Here is a 23719-nt window from a genome sequence, read left to right as displayed (position 1 = left end):
ACTTGAATACTATAAACATGGTTAACTGCTTGTAATTTTAAAATGACATTAATGAAGGTAATTTTTTAATGTTCAGTTAGCTAGCATATAGTATATCATTAGTTTTTGATGTAGTGTTCAACGATTCATTAGTTGTGTATAACACCCGGTGCTCATCACAACACATGTTCCCCTTAATACCCATCACCCAGTTCCCCCATCCCCTGACCTCCTTCCCTTCTGTAACCCTGTTTGTTTCCCGGAGTCCAGAATCTTTCATGGTTTGTCTCTTTGATTTCTTCTGGTTCAGTTTTCTCTCCCTTCTCTATGGTCCTCCACTATTTTGTTCCACATATGAGTGAAACTATATGATAATTGTCTTTCTCTGCTTGACTTATTTCACTTAGCATAATCCCCTCCAGTTCCATCCATGTCGATGTAAATGGTGCGTAGGTTGAGTAATATTCCATTGTATACATGAACTACATCTTTTTTATCCATTCATCTGTTGAAGGACATCTTGGCTCCTTCCACAGGTTGGTTGTTGTGGACGAAGCTGCTATGAACATTGGGGTGAAAGTGCCCCTAATGAAGGTAATTTTTAAAAAAGTTTTTATATAGAAAATTAAAAATTCAAATTATTTGAATGCCTGCAACACTACTTTTTGAAAGTAGAGTGTTTTGGTCTAATGAACATATAAATATTAAATTTAATACTTAAGAAAAAACTATAAATCACAAAAAATGACAATTTTCCCCTTGATTAAAAAACATAGTTCCTCATTCTGAAAATGATTTATTGTAACTTTATCTTTTATTAAGATCAATTTTCTATTTTAAAATCTAATTCTCTTGTAAATGTAAAATACTACCTTGTGAATGTAAATATTTTTTCATTTACGTATTAGTAAAAAATGATATGCCCTCATGATTTAAACCTTAGTCAAAACACTGGGGCAGTTTAGAATTTTAAATGTTTAGAATTTTAGTACTAGAATTAAAATAGTTGAAAATGAGGCATAGGATTGATGCTGAGTTGTAAAAAAAAAAAAAAAAGAATGTAGAAGAAAATGCTTCTAGAACAGCAGCGATTTTATCTCCTCCCAGAGTTACCCAGGTGTGTGTGTGAATTTTTGACAGTTTTAGTGTTATATTTTGTGAAAGGTCCCAGTATATACATATATAGTTTTGGTTGCCTTAAATTATAGTTGCTTCACTTTGCAAATTTATGTGTAAATTTTACATTCTGTGCTATTTTAGTATTTTACTTACATAGAAGAGGGAAGAGGAAACCAAGTAATGTTTAATTCTTGCATTTGGCTTTTGCCAAAGAAGTCTGAATGACTTTAAGAAGTCATCCACTAAGGCTATTTGAGAAGATTTTACATGACCCTTCCAACTTTAAAATAAAGAATCTTGACATAAACTGAAAACTGCATTTTGCTTGTGATTGGTTCTATATAAGCATAGCAGATTTAATTAGCTAGAATTGAAAGAAGATTCTGTATTACTGAGGAAAAGAAAAGCTCACATGGACAAGTCTATTAATCTTTCATTTCTGCAGGCTTACTTTAACTCTTTATTTTATACTCATTGAAAAATCATCGTTTATTTCCATTTGTGATTTAATTTTATATCTATAAATAAATACTTCACATAATGTTTCATTTTAAAACTATTATACTTGTCATTTTAAGGGTACTGCAGAAGTAAGTAAGTCTAATTTTGGTTCTTTTATTTAATATACCATTCATTCAGATAGTCACAAAAAACAGAATTTGAAATCCATTTTGTTGACCCACTTATTCTTGGCAATTTTTTCCCTTTTCTGGTGATCTTTTTAACTAAATTACTAAACAGATGATGAGTTCTACTTCTCCTGTATGGAGGTTTAGACTATCTTACTTTTCTGTCATTGGGTTAATTTAATTTTTTATTACACCAAGTTTGTAATGTGACAGCAGATTCAGCCTGATGGATTACTTTAAACTTTTCTAGAATATTTACAGATTTGTTTTGTTTTTAAAATACATAAATACTATTGGGCATTCTATTTACATTGTTTTTATTAAATTAACCTTGGAGTAAAAAAATCATAGGAAAGCTCTGTAATGAAATTACATATTTATTAAATCCTTGGTACTATGTACAATCTCCACATATTTGTATGTTTTAATTTTTCTCTCATGTAAGATAATTTATTAAAAGAAGCAGCAGGTGATGGCAAATAAACTTTTTAATGAAGTTCCATCTTTGTCAATTCCATACTGATGGTGTTTGGATCATGGCGTGTAAGTACTTTGGGCCCCAGTATGCCAATAATTAGAGCTCCATTTGGAGCTGTGATCAAGATGGCTAAAAATGCGACTGTCATTACATCCTTCGAATATGGTTCCAAGTGGGGTGCGCTGACTCTTGCTGTTTCTAGAGCCAGAGGACCTAATACAGCCTGCATTTAGGGGGTAAAAAGATGAGGCATAAAGAAAAATGTTAAATAGCTAATACATGACAAAAGTTAATGGCCCTGTTAAAACAAACAAAACTTAGTAGTAGGCCATCAGAAAAGAGACAAGCCTTAAAATGCTGAGGAATTATCAGGAATTACTCATCAATTCTATGTTCTCCCTAGGAAATATATCTGGATGAAAAGTGAAATATTGACAAATCATTGTGCATGCATTTTGGGGCCGATTTTGTATTTTTATCATCTCAGCTTTCTCCCATTTAAATATCTTTTTGAGTGCTCACATTACTCTCAGAACCTCAGGAGTTCTAGCTAAAGCAGGATTTTGCTTACTTACCTTTACCACGGACTATAAAGTTCTTGGGTATAATAAGAGAACACAAAATACTAGAGTTTCTTATGGTTCTCTAGGATTTTGTTGCTTATCTTCTTGTTACTCCTACTTGGGAGGCAAATGTGTCCAGTAAAACTGGCAAGAGGTTTGGAATCTACAAAGTGCACAGGGGAGATTAGGAAGTAACTTGCCTAATGTTTTAGGCCAGTAACATGATATTCAAAACACTCACGCTGGTCCCATCGACCTGCTTTTCCAACCATGACATAGTAAGAATTTTGTTGTACAAGAACTCACAAATTTCTGTTTTGGAATAACAATGGAAAAAAGAATCTCCAGAAATCAAGACATTATGCTGCCAGGTTAAAAAGTCTAACAATAAGTAGTAATACCTCTTTGTAGGAACAGACTAACATTGAATCAGAGGGCAAAACTATACGATCTCCCCATTCATTCATCATTCATTATTCATTCTTGTAGGTATGCTGTGCTTACTAATTGTGTACCTCCTGCATGCCAGGCAGTATATTAAGTAGTAGGGGAAAATTAATGAAAGAAAATACTGTTCCTGTCTTTCCCAGAGAGTCTGGTGAGGAGATTTAGTTATTAATTAAAATCATATAAATTAAATGCATAATTAAAAATAATATATGTGCATTCATATATGGTGGAGTGGGTGACAAGGGTAGGAAAGATATATTTTTAAAAGAATCAATGTGTCTCGGGGCGTCTGGGTGGCTCAGTCATTAAGCGCCTGCCTTCGGCTCAGGTCATAATCCCAGGGTCCTGGGATGAAGCCCGGCATCGGGCTCACTGCTCGGTGGGAAGCCTGCTTCCTCCTCTCCCACTCCCCCTCCTTGTATTCCCTCTCTCACTGTCTCTCTCTCTGTCAAATAAATAGATAAAATCTTAAAAAAAAAAAGAATGAAATGTGTTTCCACTTTAAAGTCATTACATTTATCACTGTAATATTCAGCAAAATGTAAACATTCCAGTATCCAGATATATTCTTATATTTTGGGAAAACAGAAAAAAATGTTTCAGATGTTTAGGAAGTATTTGTCATTAAAGGTGTATACTTTTCAACTTCAGAAGAATTGCTTTTAAAACAGATTTTGAAAAAGGTTACATTATTTTCAGTAAGTAGTTATGCTCAATCAAATATTTTAAAAGTAAGGCTAATAGCATCCATTTTGTAATTAAGGTTACATTTCACTTGGAATTTAAAAAAAATCATTAACATAAAAAATTATTAACATGACTTAATATGTTCTTACCTGGACCGTAGCTTTGGGCATCCACGATAAAGCAATAAATATTTTCTCCTTAAAATTGAAGCCAGCAAAACACATCAATACAAATGTAAAAGAAATTCGAATCAATAATGCCAAACTCATGGTAGCAACACAAATGCCTACAACAGATTAAAAAAAAACAGAAACAATGAAATATTTGGAAAAAGTGGTTCTTTGTGTCTAGAAAAAGTGTAAGAGATTATCTTATGGTGGAGGTACCCTGAAAGATAAGACAGATTATATTTATTTGATTCGGAGCTAATAGACTTTGAACTTTCACTACAAATGAAAGTATTCAAAAGGTGCTGATGGTATGTAATATTTTCTGTCAGAAAAGAATTTCAAACTGCATTTCCTCAGATCACTCAGGGAAGGTATTCAGAGCTGGCTTTGGTAACGAAGAGCATACGAGGTAACAGAAGAGCCAATGTATGTTATCAACTGTATCAACATGAGTTTCTGAAGAAGGCTCTTATAGCACTCAAGACATATTGTAAAAAAATAAAAAAGTTATTCATGGTTTTCTTAAATATTTTCAAATCTCGTATTTTTTGTGCCTGTAATTATTCTTACCAATAGCATTTGATTTAAGAGATGCAACAGATACTTCTGATCCAACCAAACCAAAAAGAAGGGGTTGAAAAATATACCATGTAGTTTTAATAATTCTTTGGACTTTAATCTGTAGGAAAGAATAATGTATTTTTAGTTATTGTGTTTAGTTATTCAGACACAAAAATAATTGCTTTTTAGAAATTAAAGTCTCTCAACATTTAATAAACGTAAGATATTTTATTTGTAGAAGAAATGTTAAAGCTTAAAAATTGAATAGGTTAGGGGCGCCTGGATGGCTCAGCGGGTTAAAGCCTCTGCCTTCAGCTCAGGTCATGATCCCAGAGTCCTGGGATCGAGCCCCGCATCGGGCTCTCTGCTTAGCTGGGAGCCTGCTTCCTTCTCTCTCTCTCTCTGCCTGCCTCTCTGCCTACTTGTAATCTCTATCTGTCAAATAAATAAATCTTAAAAAAAAAAACATGTTACCTCTCTAAAAAAAAAAAATTGAATAGGTTAATTCTTTTATTCAAACACTTGAGTAGAATTTGGTTAAAAAAAATGTACAAAGCTTATGGCAGAATTATTCACAATAGTCAAGACATGGAAGCAGCCCAACTGTCTGTTGATTGATGAATGGATAAAGAACATGTCGTATGTATGTGTACACGCACACACACACACAATGGAATAATATTCAACCGTAAAAAAGAATGAAATCTTGTCATTTGCAACAATATAGATGGGGCCAGCGAGTATAATGCTAAGTGACATAAATCAAAGAAGGGCAAATACCATATGATTTCACTCATGTGGAATTTAAGAAACAAATGAGCAAAGAGGGAAAAAACAGAAAGAGAGAGAAAAACCAAGAAACAGGTTCCATTTTTTAAAAAAGATTTTATTTATTTATTTGACAGAGAGAGAGCACAAGTAGGTGGGGAGGCAGGCAGAGAGAGAAGAGGAAGCAGGCTCCCTGCGGAGCAGAGAGCCCGATGTGGGGCTCGATCCCAGGGCCCTGGAATCATGACCTGAGCCTAAGGCAGAGGCTTTAACCCACTGAGCCACCCAGGCGCCCCTAGAAACAGGTTCTTAATTATGGAGAACAAATTGATGGTTACAAGAGGGGAGGTAGGTGGGGGGAAGGGCAAAACAAGTAAAGGGGATTAAGGACTGCACTTGCTGTGAAGATAACTGGATAGTGTATGGAAGTGTTGAAACACAGTATTGTACACCCGATACACATATAACAACTGCATGTTAACTTACTGGAATTAAAATAAAAATTTTAAAAAAGAAGTAAAATAAAAATAAATGGTCTTTGAAACCAGAAAAAAAATCTATAAAGCTATTCAATAAAAATATTATTTGGTAATTTTGTCAGTAAACAAATAAGGTCTTCAGAGTTCTAGACATGTTTGAATGGTTCAATAACAATTCTAGCTTTTGTTTACAAGGTAATTGAACAGAGACAGAACTAGAACTACATCATGCCTGATGAGCACATACTCAATATTATTCAACCATTTCGGCTCTCAAAAGGGAGTTGAGAAGACCTCCACTAATAATTGTCTTGGAAACCAATCCCATAAAAGGTAATCTTGATATGTCCTAAGCTACCAGGCAAAAAATGTCAGTAATCTGTTAGGCCTGCTTCTGAAGGACCCATGTTGAAAACTTCAATTTTATTTTTTCCTTAAAACCAAACCAAAAACATAAATAGATTCTTAATTTGGTTGCCTGCCTGGCTTTCCTTTCTGAGAATGAACCTCTCCCAGTGCTACTTCCCTGATTATGTGGTTACAACAAAGTCGCCAGTTGATATAACAGTACATCCAAGGAATTTGGATGAAGAGATTTTGTTTCAGTCTGGGCTTATCTTATTTTATTTTTTAATTTTATTTGTTTGACAGGCAGAGATCACAAGTAGGTGGAGAGCCAGGCAGAGAGAGGAGGAAGCAGGATCCGCGCTGAGCAGAGAGCCTGATCGGGGCCTCAATCCCAGGACCCTGGGATCATGACCTGAGCGGAAGGCAGAGGCTTTAACCCACTGAGCCACCTGGGCGCCCCTGGGCTTTTTTTTTTTTTTAAAGAAGAGACATGAAACTGTGATATCCTTTGTTTAGGGTATAAACTACGTTTGTAACTATTTCCCTTATGACTGGGTTTTCTAATTTATAAAAGTAAAGTTAAAAAAAAAGGAAAAAAAACAAAGAAAAAACAATCTTACTCTTTCTTCATGGTGGCACATTATCCCATTTATTTCTTTTAAATTTTTTAATAAAGACTTTATTCATTTTTCAGAGAGAGAGCATGAGCTGGGAGGGGGGCAGTGGTGGATACAGAGGGAGAGGGAGAACAGACTCCCTCTCCCCGCTGAGCAGGGATCCAGACCCAGGGCTCCATTCCAGGATCCCGAGGTCATGACCCGAGCTGAAGGCAGACACTTAACTGACTGAGACACCCAGGTGTCTCAGGTGAAATTTGGTAGTTTTCGTTTTATTTAATTGTAATTTATTATTGACCATTTAATTTTTTTATGATTATGATTTTATTGGAATACTAAACAAAGCACTAATATAATTTTTGGGTTGGGAAATTCTCAAGCTAATTTTAAAATTTATCTAAGAAAGCATTTGTGCTGGAACAGTCAAGAAATACTTTAAGTACAATGAGAAGGATCCTCCATATTAGATTTTGAGACATAAAACGACAGATTTTTTTTTTCTAAAGATTTTATTTATTTATTTGACAGAGAGAGATCGCAAGTAGGCAGAGAGAGAGAGAGAGAGAGAGAGAGGAGGAAGCAGGCTCCCTGCTGAGCAGAGAGCCTGATGCGGGGTTCAATCCCAGGACCCTGGGATCATGACCTGAGCCGAAGGCAGAGGCTTTAACCCACTGAGCCACCCAGGCGTCCCTAAAACGACAGATTTAAAATAGCGTGGTACTGGCACAGGACTAGATAGGTAGGATTAAATATATTCCAGCAATGAATATATATGTATTATGGAATATATATATACATATATACATATATATATTTAACTCATGTTAAAAGAGGCTCTTAAAATCACTGAATAATTAATGGTTAGTCAATAAATAATTTAGTAAAAATGACTACCCATTTATATGCATATATATATTATACGTATATGTATACATGTTTATGAACACACACACATATCCTTATCTCACAGCGTTTACAAAAATAAATTCCAGATGAATTAAAGAACTAAATGCAAAAATAAAACAAACAAAAACTACCAAAGTATTAGGTGATACTCTAGAAAACATTATGGTTACAATCTTATAATCTTTTGGGTGATGATATCCTTCTTAAACAAGATACAGAATTCAAAACAAAAAAGAAAAATAGTTTTGGCTACAGGTAATTTTACTTCAACACAAAAGACATCATAAACAAAGTTAAAAATAAGCAAAAATTGTATGCAATATATACATAACAAATGATTAGCAGCACTAATATATACGGAAACTATAGAAACAAAAAGGCAAATCAACCAATTAAAAACCAGGCAAAGATGAATAGGTAGTTAAAAAAGAATATATGAAGAGAAGGTTACTGCACTATTGATCAGAGAAATGTCAATGAAGAATAATAATGCTGTATCACTTCTTACCCATCAGATTGCTTAAAATCTTTGAAGAGATAATTTTGCAGACCCCTCAAAATAGAGACATTCCACTTCTAAATTCAGCAATTACATTTCTAGGAATCTGTTTTACAGAAGCACTTTTACATTAGCAAAAAGATACATGAACAGGATTGTTCATGGCAGCATATTAGTAATAACAAAAATGGAAAGGATCTTAATGTCTACAAATGGAGAACTGATTAAAGGATGATTGATTCTGGGAAGGGGGTCTGATATTTGGGAGTGATAGGGGAAAAGGAGTCTTTTACATTTTGTTCTATATGTGGGCTTTTTGTATTGTTCTAATCTTTTATGAGCATTTTCATGGATTAACTGTATACTGTAATTTTAATGAATAAAATAATTAAATCAATAAAAGTTCTATAATCACATTGCATAAAACTTGAGAAAAAGAAAGCAGCCTGATTGTTAACTCAAGTTCTGATTGCATTTTAGTGTATTTCCAGGTCCTTTTCCTAAATATCTTATTTCCTCGACCAATTTATACACATCCTTGAAGACACAAATTTCTGGAACATCTTCCAACTAGAATGAAGAGATTTCCTAAACATCTATTATAGATGTAAAAAAATGCAGTTATTTTATCTTAAAAAGTGATGTATTAAAAATAGTCACCTTTTCTGTAGACCATTTCATCCCTGCAACAAAAGTTAATGCTAGTGTGCATAATCCTCCAGCTGCATGTAAACCAATACGCTGGCTGCCCAAGACAGCAGTAAGAGACATACTCAAAATAAAGAAAGCTCTCTTCACTGGACGTCTTGTCTAGAATTAGATAGATATTTAGAAATTAATTTACATTTAATATATAAGACAATATTTATATCTTCTACCATTTATTATTCACCCTTTGGTATCATGTCTCTAGATGTTATATCAAATAGTGTCTAAAATTTTTACTTTCTTCCTCACTAAATATTTTAGCAGACCAAGTGAAAAAATCTGCAATTATTAAGTTTTATCTTCTGCCACATCTCTCATACTAATGTTAGTAAAATGGCTGTAGTGCCTCAGTTATAAGTGAAGAAGGAAGGAAAGAGACCCATATAAACAAAGTAAACTGTATAAACTGTAGTTCCTCCAACATATACTGTAGTTCCTATAACATATCCAGTTAAAAAATAAAGTTTTGAATATCTCTTTAGCTGAGATAGCTGTTACAGATAAGATGGAAGTTACAGAAATACAAGAGTAATAGCATATCCTTTAGGGGAGGAAAAGGGTTGAGTTTCATAGTGTTGCCTTAGTCAAAGGCAGTGGGAGTAAATTTAAGTCAGAAAATATGCAGAGATAAATGGCAATCTACTTTCCAAAAAATGTTCAGGGAAAAATTTGAGTGGCAAAAGATTAGGGAAAATTGCCAGTGGTCAGGAGGTGATTTAATGAATATAGGGCTGGGGTGGAATGGAGAAGGTAGTCTGGGTTAAGTACAGTTTTCTTTTTTTTAATTTCTTATTTTTTTAAAGATTTTAAAAATTTATATATTTGACAGAGAGAGAGAGAGAGACAGCGAGAGAAGGAACACAAGGTGGGGCAGTGGGAGAGGGAGAAGCAGACCTCCTGATGAATAGGGAGGTGGATGCGGGACTTGATCCCATCATGACATCAGCCCAAGGCAGGTTACCCGACTGAAACACCCAGGAGCCCTAAGTACATTTTCTGACACTCTTATTTGTTGAATCAGGAAGCAGAGACTTCAATCTAGGCTGCTGACCTGTATCAATCACAAATGTGCTCCATTTTAAGCAGAGAGTAGCATTAGGGGCTATTTTGGGGAAAGAGAATTAAATATTACATTTAAAAGCTCATGGATCCTCCAGAAATTCAAATTTTTGAAAGAAATGTCTAATACTATACTTCTAAAAAATAGATTAATTTTAATTTACCTGATCTCCACTGGGAAAATACTGAATAAAAATTCCCAAAACAGCTCCTGCCAGCATGCCAATAAGTACGTCCCGAAAAGAGACAAGGACATTATTAAGTATAGTACCTGTAAGGGCACACAATAAGGGAAACATCTCATAGAGTAATATTTTCACATACCTAACATATCAGAAGATCAAGTCTAGGTGGTTCATAGAGAAAAGCATCTATCTTCTAGAACAAATATGCAAAAATGGGCCTTTAATATTCATATACTTGAAAACATAAAGATCTATTTGATACATTATGTACCCTCAAATAATTTAATAAATACACACAAGTCAGAAATGTTCATTGAAAATGTAGGCCAGGAAACAAGGAAATAATAAGCCACAGTGTGCTCCCTTATAAACACAACTTTAAAGACCCACTGAGGTGGAAGAATGGACAGACGCTGGACAAAGGAGCACCTCTGGCACCTTGCATATGTCGGGTAATGTTTCTTCTCTGATATCCTGTTATGACAAAGAACAAATGACTTAAACATACAAAGAAAAATATAACAACAACAGAAAAAAAAGATGTACTGCAGGGTCAACCCTAGGATTATTTGAGTCAGCAGTCAATTGAGTTTCCAACATATTTTTATGTACCTGTATCTGTAGTTCAGAGTGAAAAAATTTTTAAAATCCTACATCACACAAAAAAATTGTTATGCTCTGGGTATTTTAGCTCAATGAGGTGTGTAAATATATATATTTTAGAAATGTTTTTCCATGAAAAAATAATAGAAAGGCAGGATGACAATTGCAAGATGATAGAATGGGATGCCCCAGAACCTTGATCCCCCAAAGAGGCATTAACTTAACAATGATAGATACAGTCCAAAAGCCCTAAAAGAACTCCACAAACTAATTAAGAAGTTGCGGCAAGAGAAAAATGACACATCATGTACAAGGAAGCTTCTATAAAATTATCAGAGGATTTCAGAGCAGAAACCTTACAGACCAGAAGGTGGTGTGATGGTAATTCAAAGTGTTGAAAGGAAAATAACTGCCAATGAAGAATACTATCCTACAAGATTATCTTTCAAAGCGAAGGAAAAATTAAGACTCAGATAAACAAAAACTGAAGGAGTTCATTACCTCTGCACCTGCCTTACAAGAAATGTTAAAGGATATCCTTCAAGTAGAAGTAAAAAGATGTTAGCAACACAAAAGCACGCAAATATAAATATTTGGTAAAAGTAAATACATAGATGAATTCAGAATCCTGTAATACCGTAATGGTGTTGAGTAAATCACTTTCAATTCTGTTACAGAATTTAAGCTAGAGACATAAAAATAACTATAAGATTGTATTAATAGAGATGCCTGGGTGGCTCAGTTTGTTAAGTGTCTGCCTTCAGCTCAGGTTAAGATCCCAGGGTCCTGGGATGGAGTCCACATTGGGCTCCTTGCTCAGCAGGGAGTTTCCCTTTCCCTCAACCTGCCTTCTGCTCTCTATCTCTAAAAAATAAATAAAATCTTAAAAAAAAAACAGTATTTAAAAATTTTTTAAATAAACATATAATGTATGATTAGCCCCAGGGGTATAGATCTGTGAATCGCCAGGTTTACGCACTTCACAGCACTCACCGCAGCACATACCCTCCCCAATGTCCATAACCCCACCACCCTCTTCCTATCCCATCCCCCCGCCACCCCCCCCCCCCCGCAACCCTCAGTTTGTTTTGTGAGATTAAGAGTCTCTTATGGTTTGTGTCCTACCCCCCAAACCCCCCACATTGCATCTCCACTTCCTCATATCAGGGAGATCATATGATAGTTGTCTTTTTCCGATTGACTTATTTCGCTAAGCATAATACCCTCTAGTTCCATCCACGTCGTTGCAAATGGCAAGATTTCATTTCTAAAAAAGACTGTATTAATAGATAGACAACATAAAAAGAAATAATTTGTGACCTGGGTAACAAAGGAAAGAGGTGAGATGTAAATGATTAGAATTTTTATATGTGATTGAAATTAAATTATCACTTCAAATTTTTATAACCTTGGATGGAAAAAGAGAGTCCATGCAAATGATCACCAAAAGGCAGCAGGGTGGTCACACTTATATCAGACAACATAGAATTTAAGTCAAATACAAATAAATCATAAGAGATAAAGAAGGACATCATACAATGATAAAAAGGCCAACTGATCCAGAAGACAGGATTAGGTTTCTGTATCTACCATATTCCAAAATATAGATGTACTGAAGACCTATGTAAAAAAATAAAACCTTAAAGGTCCTTAACATTTAAAAAAATTTGAGAGAAAAAAAATATTTATTTGAGAGAGAGCGAGCATGAGAGGAGGTAGAGGCAGAGGAGAAGCAGACTCTCTGCTGAGTAGTGAACAGAACACTGAGATCATGACCTGAGTCAAATGCAGACCCTTAATCGACTGAGCCACTCAAGTGCCCCCAAAGTCCTTAACATTTTAAGTGACTGTATACATAGTCACAAATAAAGAGGATTATCTAAGCATGTAGCTGCTTTCAGTTTTTTTCTTTTTCTGTCCTCCACAAATTAGGTTTGATCTTCTGTAGCATGTTCCATAGTACCCTACACTATGTACTATTCATCACATTTTGTAATTATTTGTTTAACACAAATTCCTTGAGAACATGAGCCATATGGTCTTCTCTGCTGGGTAACTAGTGTAGAATAGCACTTAAAAATGTGGGTCTAGGGTCAGATTGCCAGATTGCATCTTGGCTTCCCTACTTTTTGGATCTGTGACTTTTATCAAGTTATTTAACCCCTGTTCCTTAGTTTCCTATTCTGTAAAATGAATATCATACTGTGGGGTGACTATGAAATGAGTGGAAATAGCTATGGAACTTGGAGCAAGCACCAAGCGATTATAAAAGCTAGTATTATAGTTCACTGTTTATCCTCAGTGTTTGGCACAGTTGTTGACACAATGGAAGAGGAACATAAAAATATTTTTTAAAAGAATTATTGATACTAGTCATGAAGGAAAAGATTGTCAGATTTGACAATAAAAATTTGAAAAATCTGAATTGCAAAAAACGATAAAGTTAAAAGAAATGTGGAAAACTACAGGACATAAAACAGAAGGTTATCATTCCTAATTTTATACTGAATCTTGACAAAAAGAACAAAAGATGAACAATGCCTATAAGATAAGCAAAAGGTTTCAAGAAAAACAATTTATAAAACATTCCAGGATGCCAATAGTCAATAAATGTGAACATTTAAAAATATTACTAGTGGGGCACCTGGTGGCTCAGTGGGTTAGAGCCTCTGCCTTTGGCTCAGGTCATGATCCCAGGGTTCTGGGATCGAGCCCCGCATTGGACTCTCTGCTCAGTAGGGGGTCTGCTTCCACCTCTCTCTCTATCTGCCTCTCTGCCTACTTGTGATCTCTGCCTGTCAAATAAATAAATAAAATCTTAAAAAAAAAAATTACTAGTATTCAAAGTATGTCATTTAAAGAGGCCTCACCTTTCACCTACCAAATTAACAAAGATATAAAAGACTAGTAATACTGAGTTTTGAAGAAGGTGAAGAGAAACTGGCAAGTTTTTACACCCTGGTAGGCCATAACATTGTGGTAATATATCCCGAAAAACTTAAAACTTTTTAAAAAAAATAAAATGTCTTGGGACCCCTGGGTGGCTCAGTTGGTTAAGACACTGTCTTTGACTCAGGTCATGATCCCAGGGTCCTGGGATCAAGTCCCACATCGGGCTCCTCGCTCAGCAGGGAGCCTGCTTCTCTCTTTGCCTCTGCCTGCCGCTCTGCCTACTTGTGCTCTCTCTCTCTGACAAATAAATAAATATATAAAATATTTAAAAAAATAAAATGTCTTTATTAATGTCATAATTATGTACATATACAATGTAAGAAAACCTACAAGCTCTTAAAACATATAAGTAAGTTTAGTAAGGTCACAGGGTTAGGGTTAATATATGAAGAACAATAATTTTTTTATATATCGGCAATCAACAAATGGGAAGAAATTAAAATGACACATGTACAATAGCATAGAAAGACCAAATAAAAATCAATGAGTTTAATGAAAGAAGTGAAAGTTCTCTGCACAGTAATCTGCAAAATATTATTCAAAGAAATTTAAGAAGTTCCCAAAAAATGCCATGTTCTTGGATCAGAAGAATCAAAATTGTTAAGATGTAAATAGTTTCCAAATTCTCTCTACAAATTGTATACAATTCCAATAAAAATTCTAGTAGTATTTTTGCTGGTGGATTTTGCTGGTGGCAAGTGATTCTAAAATGGACTTAGAAATACAAACAAAGAAGTGTCAAGACAATCTTGAAGAATAATAACAAAGGTGGGAGATGCACAACTACTATAGATAACAAAAACTATCTATGTACAGATAAAATATATCTATATTAAAAGATTATCTCGCACTACTAAAGAGATCAACACTTATTATAAAACTGTAGTAATCAAAAGGCTGTGTTACTCCTTGCAAGGATAAACAACTAGACCAAATTAACAAATTATAGAGTCCAGAAATACATGTACATATATATGGTCATTGACTTAAGACAATGTACCATTACTCTGTGGTGTGGAAAGAATTGTTTTTTATTATTTTTTAATTAACATATAATGTATAATTTAATGTATATATTTCTGTGATTCATCAGTCTTACACAATTCACAGCATTCACCATAGTACATACTCTCCCCAGTGTCCATTACCCTGCCACCCCATAAAAACCTTATAACTTTTATATTTTTATCTCAACAATTCCACCTTGAGACTATGAAAATATTAAGGTTAGGTAAAACTATTTAGTCATAAGATGGTCAACCAAGCATTCTTTTAATATTGAATATTGGAGTCAATTTCAATTTTCAACATGTTACATAACCATTAAAAATGTCATGGGAATATATTTACTGAAGAGAAACATGTTGGTGATATACAATTAAGTACAAAACAACTCAGGTTATGAGAAAGTATGACCAATTCTTACAATTTTATAAGAATATTGGGAGGAAGTCAGAAAGAACGGCTAGGGGAGGGGTGAGAAGAGAGAGGGAGAAGAAGAAATCTGGATTTATATCAAGAGTCAGTTATTAGGGGCACCTGGGTGGCTCAGTGGGTTAAAGCCTCTGCCTTGGGCTCAGGTCATGATCCCAGGGTCCTGGGATTGAGCCCCCATCGGGCTCTCTGCTTGGCAGGGAGCCTGCTTCCTCCTCTCTCTCTGCCTGCCTCTCTGCCTACTTGTGATCTCTGTCTGTCAAATAAATAAATAAAATCTTAAAAAAAAAAAAGAGTCCATTATTATTCCTGACGGTATGTTGCAGGGCTTATTTTTATCTTTTCCTTTTTTCCTTCTTATTTATTTCTTTTGATCTTAAGAGAAACTAGACATATTACTTTTCAACTTAAGAAATATTTTGGTGCTTCAATAATACAGAAGACAGAATTTCAAACATTGCAGATAATTAAAGCATTAAAAAACGTGGAAACATTTACTTTCACAATTTCTTGGGACATCCAAGACCAAATATTACCTTGGGATTCAGAATTGCTGCAGAGCTTGTCCCACCACTGCCAAAAAGGCACACAGTTGTCCATACTCTATATATTTAGGTTGTCTTAGTAATAGAGCAACCAGTTATTTATAATGATGGCCAAAAAGGCATATTTTAGAAATATATATCAAATAGCAATACTAGTAATATTGCTACTTAAAATTTTCTATTGAAAACTGTGATAAACTTCCAAAGCAATGTGAACAAAAAAAAGATAATAATATGGGTTATCAGATTAATTACAATATATGGTTATGAAAATAAAATTGCGTGCGTTAACTAGTGCTTTCTTAATCTACTTTCTCTTCCCTACTCTAGAATGAGCTTTTTGTGAAGAATAAAAAGATGTTACATGTAAAAATAAATGTTAATAAAGAAGCAAAGCCAGAAACCTTGTTTAAAGAACCAGAAAAAGCTGTGAATAAGATAGCAGTTGCTGTTTTTTGTTTACCTGAGGAGAAGACGATGCTCAAGCATGTATTGAATCCAGTGATTGCTATGATGTCATCTAAACTGCTAGCAGCCATTAGTAAGGTTGGGATGCCTTTCTTAATGCCATATCCATTTTCTTGCAAAAGGAGCATGGAAGGGACAACCACAGCAGGAGAGACAGCACCTACTACAAAACTGTGAGAAAGATTTTGAAAACCAATTTTAAAACATTCTTTTAGCAAAGTAGTGTTTTATATTAAATTTTACAACAAATACATTAACCTTTACAGATTTACTATAACTTCAAAAGTTAAAATGCTGAGTCAATTCATTTAATGGTAAAATTTTCCACATATTTTTTACTGCTGGCTAAAAGTTTATAGAGATTTCATTCAAGATGTTGGTTTGGGCATAAACTGCCTCTCCCTTCATCCCTAAATCCTTTGAGATGAAGATATAAAAATAGTATGAAAACCCATAACCTGGGCGCCTGGGTGGCTCAGTGGATTAAGCCGCTGCCTTCGCTCAGGCCATGATCTCAGGGTCCTGGGATCAAGCCCCACGTCGGGCTCTCTGCTCCGCGGGGAGCCTGCTTCCTCCTCTCTCTCTGCCTGCCTCTCTGCCTACTTGTGATCTCTCTCTCTGTCAAATAGATAAAATAAAATCTTAAAAAAAACAACAACCCATAACCTAACTAGAAAAAAAAAAGGGGGGCAAATCCTCAATGGATAAGAAACCAAGTATATCCCAGGAAGATAAGAGTTTAAGATTGAAAAAGGAAATCATAAATCAAGTGTGTGTGAGTAAACATTGCTACAAAAAATATGATATACTTCTAAAAATGCTCCAAATACAGAAATGGCAGATGCTGTGAGCAGGAGAAATTTGAGGAAATCCAACAGGTGACTATTTGGGGTACCACTGTAAGAATGGCCAGATAAATGTACTCTCCACCCCATTTCTAACTCTTGAACAAGTCAGTAAGGAACAGATGTCTGTCCCAAAGAAGGAACAATGAGTGTAGGCACCAAAGTTGCAAAGACAACTGAGAAAATTCCTGGGGTGGATGATGACACCCATGAGGAATGAGGACATTCCCACTCAGAATGTCCTTTGGTGGTATCTCATTCAGTACCTTACCTCATCTCTTCCACATTCACTTTATAAAGGTTGAAGTTGAAGTATATGCCTTGTGTAGAGATGTTCTTGGTGCCCCACCAGAACACATTTAACAGGACAGTGCACACATCCCCCAGATGCTGCTTGTTGGCTGCTAATCTCTGACACCTGCAGCTTTCTAGCAATATTACCCTGCTGAGAAGAGCTTACTTGAGGTTGCTAAGGAGGTTTTCCTCCTACTCCTCCTTCTTCCAGACAGCTCCTGTGAATTACTGACTGATATAGAGGGTCTGATAGTTTAGTACCTTTGCTTCTCTGGCTTTATAGTCTGTTATAGTTTTAAAATTTCCCTGTGGACTCAAGAAGAGCCTAGAATTCTCTAAAAATACTTATTTGCCTAGTTCGATTGTTTCTGACCTTTACGGCACATTGGAATCACCTCGTATATTATTTATCCGTAGATGCTTAACAAATTATTCCCAAATTTTGTAGCTTAAAACAACTCGCACTTATTATCACACAATTTTTGTGGGTCAGGAATCTGGGTGTGGCTTAGCTGTATGCCTCTGAATCAAGGTCTCTCACAAGTGGCAGAAGATCTGCTTTACTCACATGACTGCTGGCAGGCTTTCAGTATTTTGCCCTGGGGGTTTCTGAACAGGGCTACTCATAATATGGCAGCTGGCTTCTCCCAAGATAAGTAATCAAAATGCAAGAGAGAACATGCAAAATAGAAGCCATGGTCTTCTCATGGCATAGTATGTCTCATGACATTCTATAATTTCTGCTGTATTCTGTTCATTAGAAGCAAGTCAGTAAGTCCAGCGCATATTCAAGAAGAGGGTATTACACGAAGGTATAGATATCAGAAAGTGATCTTAGAGGCTGACTACCTGGTACTTGGGGACCTTTCAAAATACTGATGTCTGACTCCCATTCTAAGACATGTTGATCTGATTTAAAATGCAATTTGACCTGAATGCTAGGATTTTAAATAATTTTTAAAAAATTGTGATAAGGAATACATAGTATAAAATTTATCCTCTTAACCATTTTTAAGTGCACAATTCAGTGTGCACTTAACTATATAACTATAGTGTTAACTATATTCACATTGTTGTATAACAGATCTCTAGAACTTTTTTGTCTTACAAAGCTAAAACTCTATATCCATCAAACAACCCCCCTTTCTCCCTCACCCAAGACCCTAGCAACATTCTACTTTCTATTACTATGATTTTGACCACTTTAGATATATCAGTGGAATCATACAGTATTTGTTCTGGCTTATTTATCCCAGCATAATGTCCTCAAGATTCATCTATGTTGGAGAATGTAACAGGATTCTTTCTTTTTTCCTCTTCCTTCCTTCCTTCCTTTTCTTATAGGTGAATAATATTCCATTCTATGTATATACCACATTTTCTTCATCCATTCATCTGTCAATGTGGGCTGCTTCCACTTCTTGGCTATTGCAAATAATGTTCCAATAAACATGGATGTGCAAATATTTGAGATCTTCTGTTCTCAATGGGCCTCAGATATCCAAAGTGTTCCACTCTTTTTTCTGCTAGCATTCTGAGTCAGGTGAGACAGAAATGTGGGAGGCCGTGATAAGGCTTGAGACGAGGACCAAACCAGGCCCTGACTTGTGTCTCCTTTAAAGTCCGTAGCCTAACAAAAGGCTTAGGACGGAAAAGTTGAGTAGCACTGAGAAAGGGTCTGTGCTATGTGTTGTGCGCTAGCCAACATGACTTCCCACATGTTTACTAGTTAGATGAGAGCAATTTGGTTGGGGTCATAAACACTTAACTGGTCTTTGCTGTTCCAGCACAGCTCATAATCACTTTCAAGTTTGCTGTTACTTCTTGTATCAATACAGGACAATTGTACTAACATCAGCCATTGCCTGCAGGTGCACCTTGCTCGTTTCTCACTAGTTCTCACAAGAAACCAGAGGGTCTGCAATTAGACCTTGAGAAGTAGGTAATGGGGAAGTCTGGAGGTTTTTTGTGCACGTAGCAAAGTCTTTTGTAACCAGCTGAAAATAGTTATTGTTGGCTATATAATGCCTCACTGCCCTGAATAAAGTCGGCACTGTTGGACATCTTCCTCAGTGCTTCTCCTGCCCCCATCTCTTTGTCTCTTTAACTTCTTTTCACCATCCTCTTACCATCACGTTCCTGGTCGATTTGTTGCGCTGGCCGCGACACAGAAACCAGTCCCTTGGGTCAAAAAACCAAATTGCAGGACACATGCTCCAGCTTTTTTCTTTCCCTCCTGATAGAGAAGCCAGGAGTTGGGAGTTTTCTCCTGGTTACACCTTGCTATGCAGGGAGGGGATGAGGTATAGTGGGTAAATGCAATGAACTGTTCTAACTGCTCCAATGTGTCTCTTGGCCTTGCACTTGGATGGGATGCTATAACTTCTCAAGTGGGTTCTGGAGTTCTCACAAAGGTAATCTGGTTCTTATGTTTTTAAGTCAGTATTATGCGAGAAGGAGAGCCTGGGACTTCCTATTATTCCATCTTGCTGACATTACTCTTCCGATTGTTGGGATTTGCGAAAGCTCCCCGGGTGATTTTAATATATAGCAAAGTTTGGGAACCACTGATTTTCTCCAGAATGTATCTAGCTTCCTTCACTCAGAGGTTTCTATGGAGACCTCCCTCAATACATTACTTGCATAAGAAGCTTAATCTCAGCCTGAGCTTCTAAGATACCTTGCTTGGTAACATGATTGGACTATTCCCTGCAAGAGGACAAAAGCCAGTAGCTAAGTAATCACAAGTTAATGGGAATTAAAAGTATTGCAAAATATTTAGGGAAATCTATCACTTCGAGGCACATGTTCATGAAGTGGAAGGAATTTATATTGAGAAAAGAGATACAATAGGAAGAAAGCCACCAAAACGACTTCAGAATAACTATAAATATCCTCTGAATCATGAAAGTATACTACATCTATCCATAAAATTTTAATGATAGTTCCTAGAAATTAACAATGAGTTCCCCAAATTAAAAAAATATATAAACATAGCTGAAGAGTGATTTAATAAGCTAGAAAACTGTGCAGAGAAAATTTTTCAGTGTGTACTGAACACACTGAAAGGTAAAACACATAGAAGGTAAAAAAGGTAAACACATAGAAAGTATAAGGAAAACTTAATAGGTATGGAGAAGAGAATTACAGAAGGACATAATAAAAGAAAACTATTATCTCGAAGGACATAATAGAAGAAAACTCTTACCTCAGAGAGGTAAAAGATATAATCAAGACCTGGAAAAAGATACACAATCCTCTGATTGAAACATTACACCAGATACCGAGTAGAACAAATTTTAAAAAGACTCGCCTAATGATACTAAAGAATTGTTGTTAATTTAGTAAGAAAAATGCTGTTCCTTTTAGAAATGCATCCTCTAGGATATAGGGATGAAATGCCATCATGTGTGTAATTTACTTTAGGATTCATTAGGGACTATTAACTTTAAATTAAGGATATTTAGTGCTTGCTATTTTGTTATTATTCTCTCTACTCTTGTACATGTTTGAAAATTTTCACTAAATAAAAAGACTTGAGGCTGCTCTAATCAAATTTTAATATGAAAATTATTTACACGAGAATCTCATTAAAATGCAGATTCTGTTTCAAAAAGTCTGGGATGGGGCCCAAGATTCTGTATTTCTAACTTTTAGGTGATACTAACGTTGCTGTCTAAGGAACATACTTTGTATAGCATGAAATTTTTAACTGGAAAATTTTGCAAAACTCAGCTTCCGAAAAAGAGAGAGAGAGACAGAGAGAGAGAGATTATATTAGTCTACCTAGAAAAGGAATTAAAAATTAGTTTGATAAGAGATTCTTCATGGGCAAAACTAATGCAAAGAAATGACACTGATATCCTTAAAATATTGAGGGAAAAGAATTTTGAATCTAAAATTCAATACTGAGTCACAAAGTTATGTTCAGACACTCAAGGATGCAGTTTCTTATTCCCTGATCAGTTTTAAAAGAACTAGAAGATCAACTTATCAGGAAGAATATTTAGTACAAAAGAAAGGAGTTTTAAAAAAATACAAGGGCAGAGGCAGCATAATGTAGATGTTAAGAATAAAGGCTCTAGCCATAGCCAAAATTCTTGATATGTCTATTTAGTTGTCTGATGTTAGGAAAACCATGTAGTATCTCTTTTCTCTGTTTACATGCAAAAAAGTGGGAATAATAATAGTATCAACTTTATAGGTCTTTGTGAGGATTAAATAAATTAATTATCAAGTACTTTACAAAGTACCTGACACATGGTAAGCACTATATAAATGTATGCTACTACTATAACTATTATGATTATCATCACAAGAGATAATGATAAGCAGTGAAATTCATTGCTAAATCTATAGAACTGTTCATTGTAAAGAAAACTTAAAAATAATTTTGGAGTAAAATTCTAGATTATATTAACTGGTGGGAGAATATATGAGGGAGTGAAGGATAGGGAAAATATGCTATAAATTTAAGTATCTTTTCCCCAAAATTATAGGGAATTACTAGGAGAATGAATATGTAATCTCTAAATATTAAAGGAATAAACAAAAGTGTAACAAAGAAAATACTGTTAATTCAACAAAAGTTAGAAAAAGTGAAAAAAGAATGAAATTCACATGAATCTATTATATTTTAAAAAGTGAAATAAGGTTAAGTCAAAATTGACCTACAAGGGGGACACCTGGGTGGCTCAGTTGGTTAAGCAGCTGCCTTTGGCTCAGGTCATGATCCCAGCGTCCTGGGATTGAGTCCCACATCAGGCTCCTTGCTCAGTGGGGAGCCTGCTTCTCCCTCTGACTCTGCCTGCCACTCTGTCTGCCTGTGATCCCTCTCTCCCTCTCTCTCTCTCTCTCTGACAAATAAAAAATAAAATCTTAAAAAAAAAATTGACCTACAAGGAATTGGCTGGATGGACCTGTTAAGAAAGAGCCTCTTTGACTGAATTTTAAAACTTTAGCTCTGTTAGTGAGATATACATCTAAGACAAAATGGTACAAAGAAGGTGAAAATTGTAAGTTTGGTAAATAAACTGAATCCATTTCATAAATGAAAGTTTGGTTTACATTAGAAAATTAATCAACATGATTCACTATAATAAAGGAGAAAGTTCACACTATCTCAATAGAAGCAAAACAATTATTTGATAAATTCTACACCCATTTTTTTTAAGATTTTATTTATTTATTTGTCAGAGAGAGAGAGAGTAAGAGCGAGCACAGGCAGACAGAGTGTCAGGCAGACAGAGAGAAGCAGGCTTCCCACCGAGCATGGAGCTGGATGTGGGACTCGATCCCAGGACGCTGGGATCATGACCTGAGCCGAAGGCAACCGCCCAACCAACTGAGCCACCCAGGCGTCCCACTACACCCATTTTTTAAAAAATATTTTATTTATTTATTTGACAGAGAGATAGCACAAGTAGGCAGAGCAACAGGCAGAGGGAGAGGGAGAAGCAAACTCTGCTGAGAGCCCAATGTGGTGCTTGATCCCAAGACTCTGAGACCATGACCCGAGGTGAAGGCAGACAAAAAAAAAAAAAAAAAAGAAAAAGAAAAAGAAAATGTAGCAAACTAAGAATAGAGGTAAATTTTCTTAATTTAATTTAGGGCAGCTACAAAAAACATGACAAATACAGAGTCAAGACAAAGATGCCTACTATCACCACTTCTAATTAACGTTATATTTAAGGGCCTAATCAGTGCCACAAAGAAAGAAAAATAGATGGTATACTTATTGGAAAGAAAGTAGAGTTGTCATTATCCATAGATGATACAGCTGTACATGCAGAAAAACCAAAGCAACCTACAGATAAATTTGAATTAATGAGCCCAACAAGGTTGCTGAGACAAAAGCAATTTAGAAAATAATTAAATAATATTTCTAAATACCAGTGACAAATAATAAAAACATAATTCATAAGTACTATTTATAATTGCAATAAAACTATCAAATGCCTAGGAATAAATCTAATTAAATGTACACAGGAACTCTATGTAAGAAATAAAAACCCCCTTGATTAAGAAAAATTAGAGAATACCTAAATAAATGGAGGGGCACAACATGGGTATGAATTGAATAACTCAATATTAGAAATGTACCAGTCAGGGTGCCTGGGTGGCTCAGTGGGTTAAGCCTATGCCTTCAGCTCGGGTCAGGATCGAGCCCCACATTAGCTCTCTGCTCAGCAGGGAGCCTGATTCCCCCTTTCTCTCTTTAAGGTAGATTATGGATTTATGGATTATGGATTTAAATGTGAAAGTTAAAACAGTAAAATTGCTAGAAAATAATATAGAGAATATCTTTATGACTTTGGATAGGGAATGACTTCTTAAACAGAAAATACCAATAATGAAGAAAAAGAATGAAAGA

At 35.3% G+C, this 23719-nt stretch overlaps 1 protein-coding gene across 1 annotated transcript in view; it reads right to left on the bottom strand.

Moving 5' to 3' along the window:
- Positions 1 to 605: 605 nt before the first annotated feature.
- Positions 606 to 23719, bottom strand: part of SLC9B1 (solute carrier family 9 member B1) — a 72219-nt gene continuing 49105 nt past the window's right edge. The window contains exons 8-13 of the mRNA XM_045996482.1: positions 16203 to 16378; positions 10185 to 10291; positions 8914 to 9063; positions 4646 to 4754; positions 4055 to 4191; positions 606 to 2428 (exon numbers count right to left, since the gene is read on the bottom strand). Of these exons, the coding sequence (XP_045852438.1) occupies positions 2216 to 2428; positions 4055 to 4191; positions 4646 to 4754; positions 8914 to 9063; positions 10185 to 10291; positions 16203 to 16378 (892 nt within the window). The 3' untranslated portion in view covers positions 606 to 2215. The remainder of the gene's footprint in view (positions 2429 to 4054; positions 4192 to 4645; positions 4755 to 8913; positions 9064 to 10184; positions 10292 to 16202; positions 16379 to 23719) is intronic.

The sequence above is a fragment of the Meles meles genome, chromosome 2 (genome assembly GCF_922984935.1).
Source record: "Meles meles chromosome 2, mMelMel3.1 paternal haplotype, whole genome shotgun sequence".
Classification (NCBI taxonomy): Eukaryota; Metazoa; Chordata; class Mammalia; order Carnivora; family Mustelidae; genus Meles; species Meles meles.
This window is presented reverse-complemented; position numbering and strand designations above follow the sequence as displayed.